Source organism: Hyperolius riggenbachi, chromosome 2 (genome assembly GCF_040937935.1).
Source record: "Hyperolius riggenbachi isolate aHypRig1 chromosome 2, aHypRig1.pri, whole genome shotgun sequence".
NCBI classification, from domain to species: Eukaryota; Metazoa; Chordata; class Amphibia; order Anura; family Hyperoliidae; genus Hyperolius; species Hyperolius riggenbachi.
This window is the reverse complement of record NC_090647.1, coordinates 86,630,459-86,643,794: the sequence shown is the minus strand read 5'-3', so window position 1 is coordinate 86,643,794 and position 13,336 is coordinate 86,630,459. Positions and strand designations below refer to the sequence as shown.

General features: G+C 43.8%; 1 protein-coding gene across 13 annotated transcripts in view; it reads right to left on the bottom strand.

Moving 5' to 3' along the window:
• Nucleotides 1–13,336, bottom strand: part of MTUS2 (microtubule associated scaffold protein 2) — a 737,980-nt gene that overhangs the window by 15,504 nt on the left and 709,140 nt on the right. For all 13 annotated transcript variants that reach the window (XM_068267019.1, XM_068267015.1, XM_068267020.1 and 10 more), the window contains 2 exons: nt 7,857–7,962; nt 2,314–2,387 (listed from right to left, as the gene is read on the bottom strand). In XM_068267019.1, the coding sequence (XP_068123120.1) occupies nt 2,314–2,387; nt 7,857–7,962 (180 nt within the window). The remainder of the gene's footprint in view (nt 1–2,313; nt 2,388–7,856; nt 7,963–13,336) is intronic.

Below are 13,336 nucleotides of genomic sequence, written 5' to 3'. Positions count from 1 at the left end.
CCCTACAGTGAACCCTGGCATCCAACCAACTGGAAATGAAGTATCTGATTGGCTACAGCAGGGGTGTAGGCCAAGGCCCATATTGCCGTTCGTGAGAGGGCTAGGGGAAAAACTAGCTGAACACAATTTTTGATGATTGCTGTTAGGTACACTATGCCTGTGACATTTTGTCAAATAAAACATTTCCACAGGAAATAACCCATTTACTGCGTTCAGTTACCATAGTAGCAGCTGCTAATCAGTGGCTGCTACTGCTACAGTGGTGGCTAATAACCTACAGGCAAGCAAAAGGGGAGACAGAATGGTGACACAAGGTGGCCCCTGCATGCCGCATCGCAGCTATGGCCTACAGGCCACATGGAATTAACTGTAGAGAGCTTTGGGGGTCACCAGAAAAAAACTTGGCGAGCCGCATTTGGCCCCCAGGACAGACTTTGGACATACCTGGGCTATAGTGGTTAGTAGCCGATTGACCACTCAAACTACCCCCATCTTATCAGCAGTAATAGCCAATCTGCGCCTACTAGCCAATTGGTTATCTACTATCGGGCGCACCATGTGCATAGATCCCAGACTGGGCACCCATTGGCTGGCATTTGCAGTGGCGTGTGAGAGACAAATGCGCCCAAACAACTTGATCCACCACATCGACCCTTCACTGAATGGCAGATACATATCCACATTCAGTCCTACAGCAGTAACAGGAGCTAAACTGTAGGGAATCTAAAGAATGCCCACCTTGCCCCCGTCTCAAAACTCTGGCTCGGCCTCTTAGTTGGGGGATGCAGCAGATTTTAGCTCTGTCCAAAGAGTAGCAGCATTTAAAAATCAATTTTAGCTTTTAATTAGCAAATTTATAGACGTCTAACACACTCCATAAGAGATAGTTTCCACTAGGAGTGACTTGCAGCGTTTCCCCACATGCAAATTCTGATGGGGAAAATCACTAGGCTGCTTATGAATTCACATGTGGGGGAAAAAAACTGATGCCTCCAGCAGTTTTTCTAACAACTTATCTGGATCTCCACAGGTGTGCATGGCACAGATAGAGGGATTCAGATGCATAACCGCATCAGCACAAGTTTCAGCATCCAGCTTAGAGATGGGCGTCGGCACAAGTGGGAACCCGGCATAAGAGCTGGTGCACACTGTAAAATCTGCTCAGCAACATGCATCCGTCTACAATATGCTGAGATATCAGATGATCACATTTATGTGCTGCACAGGTGTATAGATTCAGTGTCAGGGATGGAGGAGTTGGAAGGTAAGTATCAGCTAGGATTAGAGTCTGGGGTTAGGCTTCTTTTTACAAGGGTTAGTGTTAGTAGATAGGGTATGGGGAGATTAGATTTAAAGGAAACCTGAAGCGAGAGGGACATGAAGGCTGACATTTATTCAATGTTAAATAATACCAGTTGCACTGCTTCCCTATAACAGCTAGGGCTAGTAAGTTAGGATAAGTCAAGAAAAAAAATGGTCTACTTTGGGGAATGGGGTAAGAGTTAAGCGTAAGGAAGGAGGTTACAGTAGGGAGGCATTTGATGGTGGATTTTATATTGGGGAGGGGGGGGGGGGGGAGTTAGTGTTAGGCATAAAGAAGAAGGTTACAGTAGAGAGGAAGTTAGGGTTAGGCATGGGGGGGTCATTTTGGGGTTGGGTTAGAGTTAGGTATAAGAAAGGAGGTTACAGTAGGGAGGAAGTAAGTGGTTAGGCATTTGAGAGGGGGTTATATTGGGGCGGAGGTTAGTGTTAGGCAAAAGGAAGGAGGTTACAGTAGGGAGGAAGTTAGGGTTAGGCATTTGGGGGGTCATATTGGGGGTGGGTTAGAGTTAGGTATAAGGAAGGAGGTTACAGTAGGAAGATAGTTAGGGTTGGGCATCTGGGAGGGGTTCATATTGGAGGTGGGTTAGAGTTAGGCATGAGGAAGGAGTTTACAGTAGGGAGGAAGGTAGGGTTAGGCAATTGGGAGGGGTGGTTTATATTGAGAGGGAGGTTAGAGTTAGGCATATGGAAGAAGAAGGGGATTGGTCATGAATAAATATGTGATGTTGGAGATTCGCCAAAACACTGATGAAAGGACCATTGCAAAGTTGATGTAGAATATCAATAAGTGAGATATGTGAATACTTGGTAGAACCTTGCACCCAAGTAAGTGGCACCAGAATGAAATGTTTCCTATAGTGTGGGGTTTCAATAAAACTATTGTTTAAGTATAAATATTTCCCCAGGACAACTCTAAATAACAATAACATTTCTGTAATGTATATAAATGACCAGGATAATAAAATTACAGTTTATTCTTTTCAAAATTACCTGTAACGATAGTCGCAGTTTTTCAAAACAGTCTTCCAACACTTTCTTTTCCAACTCATGACTTTCCCTCAACTCTGTGGAAGAGAAATATAAGGTGAGACAAGATTTCTATTGTTACAAGACACTCCTGACCATAAGCCGCACCTAGGCTTACAGAACAAAAACTACGGAAAAAAAATAAATATACTAAACCTGATGTATCCATGGTGAAGGGGCATCTGTGGATTATGCCCCCTTTTGTACCTCATGCCCCCTTGTACCTCTTGTGTGTCCATGTGTCTGCCTCTGTCCTCCTTGTGTCCTCCTCTGTCCCCTCTGTGTCCCCCTGTGTCCTCCTCTATGCCCCTCTGTGTCCACCTGTGTCCTCCGTTTATCCCAGTGTCCTCCTCTGCATGGGCACAGTACAGGGAGTCCTCGACATTGCAGCGGGTTGGAGGTTTGTATTGTATTATAGTCCAAATGCAGGGAGTTCCTGAATTGTGAATAACTATTCACAATTCAGGAACTCCCTGCATTTGGACTATAAGATGCAGTGACTTTTTCGCCCCACTTTTGGAGGAGAAAAAGTGAGTCTTAAGGTGGCCATACATGGTACAATTTTTCATTTTTTTTCGATTAGATAATTTAGTTCGATTATTCCTTTAGATCGAATATAAAGATTTTTCCAGCATGTCCGATCTGATTTTTCTCGAAAAAACGGGATAATCGTTCGAATTTCTTGATCGAAAAAAAAAAATATTTTCAACTTTCATTCAATTTGATCATATAGATCGAATAAACGGGATAATCGAACGTTTTTATTGTACCATGTATGGCCACCATTATAGTCCAAAAAAATACAGTATGTGATGGCATGCGAGAAATGCAATAATAAAACTGCACACCTTTTCTCTTCTATAATCTGCACAAGACCCTAAATATTAATACAAGTTACAAATAAAAAACACAAATAATGTTCATACTCCTTTTTAATACAAAATATTTGTTTAAATGTTTATTAAAAATGTCCTGCTACAGCATACCTACCTGTATAGGTATGCTGTAGCAGGACATTTTTAATAAACATAAAACCACATATTATGCTTTTTGTCCACTAGAGGGCAATGTGACCTATGCTAAATATTTCTGATATACAGTACTGCATATATCGATGTTCAGTTATTTTTTTATTCAGATATACATGGGTGAGGAAAGCACAAGAAGTAAATATTTCAATCAATGTACAGTATGTATAAAAAAAATCCTTCTTTCTTTGTACCAAATGCTCATTTACCCTACATGTTATTGAAGTGCATTGTTTTCACTTCACTGTAAGTCCATCTGGTTCCTGTTTAAATGGCTATTTAGGAAAATACCAAAGCACGCATCTGTTACAGGAACAGGAACTAGGTTCAGACTGTGGCTTTAAAACTGTAAATCTAAAGCTACATCCAAATGCTATATTTTCATTACCTGAGGTGATTATTTGGGATTGTCTCAGGTTAAAGGACACTTGAAGCGAGAAGTATGTAGAGGCTGCCATATTTATTCCCTTTTAAACAATACCAGTTGCCTGGCTGCCTTGGTGATCTCTTCGGGTGCAGTAGTGTCTGAGTCACACGCCTGAAACAAGCATGCAGCTAATCCAGTCAGGCTGTAGTCAGAAACATCTGATCTGCATGCTTCTTCAGGGTCAATGGTTACAAGTATTAGAGGAAGAGGCTCAGCAGGACAGCCGGGCAATGTGCATTGCTTAAAAGGGAATACATATGGCAGCCGCCATGTCCCTCTCACTTCAAGTAAAATGGAGTGGGAGGCTTCTGATATTATTAACAACATTAATAATGGTGATCCATGGTGATCCACTGTGTTGGAGGGTACTATTATATTTTCTTTGTAGTTCCCCCAGCGGGTAGCCTCCTGCCTGTACTCCCCTTTCCCCTGAACAGAACAGGCTGCCCAGTAGACAACCAGATTGTCAGTACAGTGATCATTCCTATAACAATCACTAACAATCGTTTGGGGTAGCAGTCATTGAGTACATGTATAAAGCTTTACTTTTACCTGTAGTGGCTTAAAGGAACACTATCAATACCCAAGTGTTCTAAAATGACAATGTACAAATAATGTCTAAGTAGCTGTGTAAACATTTTACTACTTTTAATGTTAAATATCAGAGGCAAAAGCTTTAATTCATTGTGTGTAGGATTTAGCTCTAGTGGAACAAATCATTCACAAAAGGGGTGTCTGCTTCAATGCACAGCCAGTGTTATTTTTTGCATATCAGACTACAGAGTATTTTTCTCTAAAGGCAAAAAAAGTATGAAAAGCTGTGATGTCAGGTTTCACACACAATTACACATGTTTATAACAAGTTACATTTCCTCTGCTCTCCTGCAGACACACAAATGCCAGTGCGCTCTTTCTTACACACAGGGTTAACAGATGTAGTGTGAGGGAATTCCTCCCCAACCCGCCCCCCATGCTTCACTCAGCTGTCAGATTTGGCCAGACGTCAGTTAAGAGTGAAAGGAATTTGATGCAGTAAACAAAAGAGATAAGCAGGTGAAATGTATACATCATTATTTACCAGCACATCAGGAACTCTATTAATCCCAGGTTAAAAAAACATGTTATGCTAGGTACACACCATACAATTATTTCCAACATGTCCGATCTGTATTTCGATCGAAAAATCGTTTGAAATTCAGATCGGACATGTTGGAAATAATCGTTCTGGCAGGTAAATATGCCCCCAAAAAATTGTATGGTGTGTACCTAGCATTAATACCTTTAAGGAACTAATCTCCGATGGGTTGTGGACTTCTAACCTACTTCTAGGCTTGGTGCTCATGGAAAGACCTGCAGCCAGCCTTTCAGGCAATCGACCATTTCAATTGACTTCCAAACCAGTGACTGATTGAACAGGATTGTCAAAACAGCATATTTGTGATTGCTCTTCCCTCCGATCTTTTGTTTCTGTGGAAGCTCCTGTCACATTGGGCTCATCAACTGTTCACACATGCACACCACTGACCGATATTTACAAAGATGTCTGATCTCTCAAGAACTGATCACACACTCATTTGGTAGGATTCATACTAGAAATGAACACTGGCATGTGTATTAGGCTCTTTGGGTAGTGAATGGTTGTTCTTCAGTCTCGGTGCAGTAACCATGGGGCTACAGTTACTGAGGATTATGACAAATGGATGAATGAAACAGAAAACGGCTGCGTAAGCTGTGAATAGACAGGTACTCTTCAGCAGCAGTGGATTACCAAGTTTCTACATTACCGCTGTGTTCCCTCTGAGAGCAGTGCCCTGTTACAGATATAACATGCCATGCTGCAGGATGACAATCCAGGCCTGACACTCTCTCCTATCATAGATATCACAGGCCCAATCTATTCTAGGGGGAATCACACAAGGACACATAGAAGACCACCTGAACAGAAGCCCCTGCTCATCCATCACTACGAATCTGCCTGTCTTACTGCTGGATATCATAAAGATATACTTCAAACAGAGGCTATGCTGAATTAATGAGCACTCATTTACATGCTAATACATTTCTGCAATTACCATATAATTATAGTCAGAAGTCCTTTACAAGCTATAACATCTAGGATGATTTTGTTCTTTAAGGTAAAAAAAGCACGACTGGGGGTTGCACACGGCCAGGACCACACATGCACAGTAGTCCCTGACAGGGTCAGTCAAGAACTTTACCGGGGCAGACTGCGGGAGAATGGAGGGGGCCGGACGGACATGGAGGTGCTAACAGACTACAGAGGGCTGGAGGAAGCCCCACGTAAGTATAAATCCTTGTGATGTGTTTGTCTCAGGAACACTTTAAAGAGTTGGCATGCCAGGTCTGGTGTGATTTGCCTTCAACACTGCGCATTGATTGGATGGATGAGGCATGTATGACCGGCTGTCCTCTGACGTCTGGTGGCCCTTAGTTGTAATGACACAGGAACGCATACACTGGCATTGAAGGTGAAGCAGCTATTGGCAGTGGCTCTGCCTCTGACACAGGAGACACAGGGTTTGAATCTTGGCTTCTCCTGTTCAGTAAGCCAGCACCTATTCAGTAAGGAGACCTTGAGCAAGACTCCGCCTACTGGCGCTTTGAGTCTGCCAGTGTAACGGTAGGGTGTTATAACTCAGACGTCTGATTATTAGGTGATCTGCAGTATCACCAATAATACAGACACTATACCAGATTATCAGGTGAACTGCAAAATCACCAATACCACCAGTAAAGCTAACACAGACTGTGTGAGTAGTGCTTGGTGCAACCGTAACTTTATTAGTTTTGCGAGACCTTACCAGAGGAGCTGGTAAGGTACTATCAGTACACTGACTGTATAGTTTTGGACAAACCTTCCCAGAGGAGCTGGAGAAGGTACTAACAGAGAGAGTACAGAAAGTAGTAATGCTGTAATGCTGGTCTCTACCAGAGGAGCTGGTAAGAGACCAAAGATCAATCAGACAAATATAACACAGACCTTTTCCAGAGGGGCTGGAAAGGTCTGACTAGAAGGATACAGAAATAGGCTGACTAGTCCTTACCAGAGGTGGCAAGGAACTAGTTAAACAGGAACGGAATAGCTAGGCTAGACCTTTCCAGAGGAGCTGGGAAGGTATACATGTGACTAGGATAGTTTTGGCTAGACCTTTCCAGAGGAGCTGGGAAGGTACTATCAGTCACTAGACAACACCTCACCAGTGGAGCTGGTGGGTATAGAACTCCTCACCAGTGGCAAGGGCCCACTGGTGAGTAGAGAGGTCAGACAAGCAAGGTTTGGCAACAGAGAGGTAAGTATCAGTACAGAATCGTAAGGCAGAAGAGTAATCAGTAAACAGGCAGAGGTTCAGTAACTATAGACAGATAGGCAGAAGTACAGAATCAGTAAGCGAATGCGAAGTCAGAGTTTAGCCAGAGTCATACACAGATAATCAATAACAATAATATACAATAATCCTAGTTTTGTGTGAAATCCCTGGTTTCCTCCCAGATCAAAGCACACCAGATACTAGTCTAAGGTCTGAGCGCTAACACATAGTATTCACGACAGCAGACCAGGAATCACTGAAGCCCGGAGGCTTAAGAAGCAGAGGAGACCTCACAGGCACGCCCCCTGCAATCAGCCAATCCGGGGTGCCGTGAGTCTCCTCTAACGTCAGCCGACCAGCAGGTCAGCTGACGAGCCTCCTCCCAGCATAAAGGTCCTGTCTGTGCACGCGCCTGCGCGAGACAGCGACCTTATGGGCAAATGACAGTCCCGCCCTTGGCGTCCTAGACGCCGGAGGAACGGGCAGGGGCACGGCGGCAGCCAGGAGATAAACACAATATAAATGTTCTGTGACATAAAAAAACTTACCTGAGCAGGAGTAACACATGGAGAGTGAATCGGAATACAGGAAACTCTGACATAGAATAGGGATCCTGATTTTCAATATGGGTTAGTGGCAAGTACAGTAAATATACTACTGCCACTGTGAGATGAGAAGACTGAGAGCAAGCCAGAATACAGAGCATAATAACTATGATCTTACCGTGCACACTCTTGGCATGATCCTCTTGGATTGCAGCAATAGCAGAAGAATGGTAATTCCTAATCTCCAAAAGAGCAACTTGATGAGTTGCAGCCATGTCTTCAATCTAAGTACAAAGACATACATATACATTAAGATAGATTGCACAGAGGAGCTGATTTCTCAGCAAATACAGTTCATAGGAGGCTGGAACTGAGAGGAATATGGAGGCTGTAATCTTTCTCCCTCCCCTGCAAAATCTTCAAATTTCCCATACCTACCTTTCAGGCGTCCTTTGCCTTGCCTTTTCTGTGTTGTCTAGACCCTCTCTGTATATCTGAAATGTCTAAATGCCTGTCCTTAATGTCTGTTAACTGCACGGTTATCCAATGCTGTGTGTACCATATATAATCCCAGGTGCGACTTTGGTGGTACATGACGAATAAAGCTGATTCTGATGTGTTTTTTACTTCTGTAATGATGTACTGTATTTACCGCAGAGATGGAGTTTTAGGAAACTTTGTACACACTGTAACAAGGAGACTATTTACCCAGGCAGCAGACACAACTGCAAACACATGATGGGTACCATACATGCTCACCTACTGATCAGCATGCTGAATATGTTTCCATCACAAGCTGTGTAATGAAAGTCAGAGCTGCTCATATGATCTTGTGAAATAAAACATGGGCAGGATCATTTCCCTGGCAGTACTCTGCAGCCGTTCATCTAGCCAGCAAGAATAATGTAATGCAACAAGTCAATGGGATTAATAGTTTTTGGCAAAGGAAATTAAATTAGAAGCAAGCAGAGAAAACAAGTGACAATTATGTCACCACCAGATAACTAGGGAAGCGTGCAGGGACTAGCGTACATTCTACAAACTATCAGGAGACACGAGGTGGGTACCTAAAGGCGTACATATAAAAAAGGCGCCTGGTAAAAAGGGTGTCAGGTATGGCCGCTAGCAGAATAGTGGTAAAATTACTCTCCTAGTTAACTCTGTTAGTAAAACCGATATTTTACTATGGCCTAAACCAGTGGTCCTCAAACTAAGGCCCGCGGGCTGAATGCGGCCCCCTGAGGCTTTTTTACCGGCCCCTCACTCACAAAATGTATTACTTATAGATGAGGTCAGCTACATCTTTAAATATTGGTGGTCCACATATGGAATAGCAGTGCTGGCACCACCCATCCATATGGAAGCCAGAAAGCAGTAATTCACTAGTTTCCAATCAAATTCTACATCAGGTGACACCAGGGCCAGATTACCGACCAGGCAACAAAAGCAGTCGCTTGGGGCCCTATTCAGAGTCAAAGGGGCCCCATCAGCACATAAACCAGCCCTCGTCATCCTGTCAGCGGTAGCTGGATGGTATAATGGTTAAAGGGACTCTGAGCAGTGCAGTAACTATGGAAAGATGCATATCATTTTAAAGCTCTCTTTCTCCTCTTTCCAATGATATATAAACCGCCACCCTATGCCTTTTAGTTTTCGCTATTTTCGCGATCGAAATCACGGCCACGGCAATTTCGAAAAAATTGCGAAAATAGCGAACACTAAAAGGCGTAGGGTTGCAGTTTATCTATCATTGGAAAGAGGAGAAAGAGAGCTTCAAAATGATATGCATCTTTCCATAGTTACAGTGTATTACACAGGATGACTTTTCTCCAAAGTCGGCAGCTCGATTCAGCACAATGCAATGAAATATAAGGAACCCAGGGAGATATAATTACAAACATCATGCTGGTAGGTGTGAGGATGTAATTAATTAGTTGTGGGTATGCTTAAAGGCATACCCACAGGCACTGCTCGGAGTCCCTTTAAGGGCTCTGACACAAGAGACCAGGGTTTGAATCTCGGCTCTGCCTGTTCAGTAAGCCAGCACCTATTCAGTAGAAGACCTTAGGCAAGTCTCTCTAACACTGCTACTGCCTATAGGGTGCATCCTAGTGGCTGCAGCTCTGGCGCTTTGAGTCCGCCAGGAGAAAAGCGCAATATAAATGTTATTTGTCTTGTCTTGTCAAATGATGCCGTGCGCTGCTGATTGTCTTCAGAGCCAGGCTCTCCTCCTAGGTCTCCCGCCTGCTACTGTGCGCTCTGCCGCTGACCACTCCTCCCTTCCTTCCCACAGAGAACCACAGCTGCAGCAAGAATGATAGCAGCAGATGGCAAAAGCTCACTCACCTATCCATGATCCAAGCGATAGAGATCCCCTCATCTGAAACCCATCTGTCTCTTCTACAGTGCAGCCGCTCGCTCTGAACTTCCTGATTCTCAGATCAGACAGGAAGTAGGAAGTAGTAATAGTAGTAGTAACAGAGCGGCAGCACTCTAGAGGAGACAGTTGGCCTCCGGATGACGGGACCTCTATTGCTTGGATCGCAATAGGTGAATGTGAGTCATCTGGTGCTGTCATTCTCCCCCGCTGCGGCTGCCTTCTCTGCTGGACTATCGTATTCACTGGGATGGAGGCTGCATTGTGGCTGTCTAGTTTGGGAGGAAATCAGTTATTCGGTGGTGGGGGTGGTTATGTAATTCGGTCTGGGGAACGGCTTCCGGTTTGGCAGTGTCCAGAGCTTTCTGCTATTGCCAGGCTGGAGATGCAGGGGGAGAAAATGCTGCTGCTGCGATATCTGGCGCCCTCTTCACGGGTTCCCCAGCCCCTGAGTGCAAATGCCCCAGCCATTCATCTCTCACTCTGCATTTTGCTGCTGCTATTCCCTGCATTGTGCATTTACAGAGGAAAGCGGGCTGTTGCCCATAGCAACCAGTAGCTCGGCTGCCCCGGTGTGTGCAGCATATTGCTGTGCAGCTGCATCTTCTGATTTTATTACGACATGATGGGGGGCCCAAATCAGTTACTTTGCTTAGGGCCCCATTTAGCCTTAATCCGGCTCTGGGTGACACCGCTGTCCATTGCAGGTTGTCACCTGTGTATGCTTCACCAGTAAGGCAAAAAGTCCAGGTCAGCACACCATTTCAAGATACAGATTGTCTCAATTTATTGCTTCATAAGCACGTGAAAATGACAATTGTTTCTGGGCCACAGCGGGTCCCCTTCTTCAGATAGTGCAAACAAACATTGTTTCAGAGATGAAAATAAACTAATAAGATAAACAATTGGATCTGTCCTTCTACTCTTAAAATCACTCTTTTAGATATCTCAAGGTTTTATTTTTATGAATAAACATTTACAAAGCAGATTTAATGTTTTATAGTCTCTGCTCAATTGCAGTGTCTCAAGAGTCCCAGAGTGACTCTCTCACGGTAAAAAGCCCAGGCATCTGCTTAGGAAAGTGTTTTATAGCTGTAATTTGTTATCAGTGAGCCGACTGAGTCCTGACTGGAGAAAAACTGTCAGTTCCATAGCTAATTATAAACTCTTTCAGGCAGGGAAGAAAGAAAAGGAGCACAGCATAAGTGTCTGTATGCTTGCCACTGTATATGCACATGTCTATCTCATCATGTCACATGTCATCTCTGGTACACTTTAAGCCCTACTGGTGGTGTCTAACCTTCACCCCCCTCCCTCTGTTGGAATTATCTAGAGGCCAAAAGAATAATATCCATTATTTACCAATATTTTACTAGCAGCAAGCACTGGCGCCCAAATTACCGTGGCACCCTTTTTGAATGTATGCCCCAATTCCTCTCCAGGCAGGCTGCCACGGTGATGTGACCATCGCCTGATGCTTGGCTGAAAATATCCACCTGTAGCTTTGTATTGCATTGGGCTGAGCACAGCTAGCACTATGCACTGCTGACCCCTGGTCCGCATGTTGGAAGAAATGTAGGGAATGCTAATCCTCAGTGAAGATATGTCACAGAATTCTTTATATCTTGAGGGAACACTGATGAATTGCTGCTGTTTTATGACTGAACATTTACTGAACTGATCTGCCCACTATCAGGTTGTCAGATGTTTCCCATTAGTAGGCAAATGCATTTGTATATTCATTTAACCTCTTTAGTGTTCAAACTGCTGCTTGTTCTGTGCCTCTTCTGCTGCTGGATTCAGTCAGAAGTTAGGAATTGAAGCATGCATTGTACTGGTGTTGGAGTCTTTGCTTTCAGTCTTCTGGGATCTTGTTGTGTGTCAAAGTACATCTGGCGTATTACACTTTGCCCAGCCACTCTCGGCTGCTGGCAGTACTGGCTGTATAATTACCAGGACACTGGCAGAGCCTCTGACAGGGAACAGAATCTACACAGATAGGAAATCCTCTGCATTAAAACCTCCCTACCCTAGCGGTATGGACAGATATATCCGTCCATAAAAACATGCAGTGAACAGTATAAACGTGCATACACATCAATATCCACCTGCACTGTACACTAGACCCTTGCTTGATATAGTTTGGCAAGTTACAAGAAAAAAAAAGTTTTAAAAATAAATTGTATCACTTTTTGCACAGAAATCCTGGAGAAATTGAATGCCAGGGATGTTAAAGCAGCAGGAACAGCTGTACTGTCCCAGAAAAAAACACATACAGAAGTAGATAAATACTTGTTCTTACATTACATATGTATTGTACTGCCCACATTTTGATTTCAGTGAATTTTATACTGTAAGGGCCTGTTCACACTTCTAATCGCAGAACGCCGGCGATTCCAGCCGGCGTTTTGCGGGAGTGATTTTCCCGCGATTAGCGTGGAAAAATAACTGGACACTGTGGCGGTTTTGGATCGATCACAATTAGCGTGCTAATCACGATTGCTAATCGCGGAACGCTCGTCGCCGGCAAACCGCTGCATGCAGCACGGTTGCGGTTATCGCTAACCGCAACCGCAGCAGTGAGAACACTGCCACTCGCTACATTGTGTAGTGGTTTTTGCTAAACCGCTAGCGATTTGTCGTGAGCGGGAATCACACGATTCCCGCTCAGGTGAGAACGGGCCCTAAATAAAGAGAAAACAATCCATGCATTTTCCATGTTTACTGTCTTGGACTGAAGACAACCCTGATGTAATTTCCTTTTTTACTTTTTTTTCTCCTAGAAAGTGCACTGTCATATCTAGCTTGTTTTGTAAACACATTTGAGCACAGCATAGGTCATATTCCAGCAGCTTCTGCAGAAATAGGCTTCTCAGCCTCAGCCTGTCACACTGAACTACCCTCAGTCAATCAGTGAGGAGCAGGAGATTAGTTTCTCTCTCCTTGGCAATGTACCAAATAGAGCCAGGCTGACTGAGAACATTTATTACAGTAGAAAATTTTTTGATTATATTGGAATGCTTGCACTGCTGGGTAAGGCTGTAAACTGCATAATAAACACAGATCAGTGGGTAAAAATAATTTTATTTAATGGCTGACAATGCTGCTCTAAATGTTCAGACTTTACTTGAATAGTGTACCAGAGAAAGGCTCCTTAGGGACTGAACTGACTGACTGCAATGATGTAGTTTGAGACTTTATCAATACTGGTACATTTTAAAGAGAACCCGAGGCGGGGTTCTTCCATCGCAATCCATATACAGAGGCTGGGTCTGTCTATA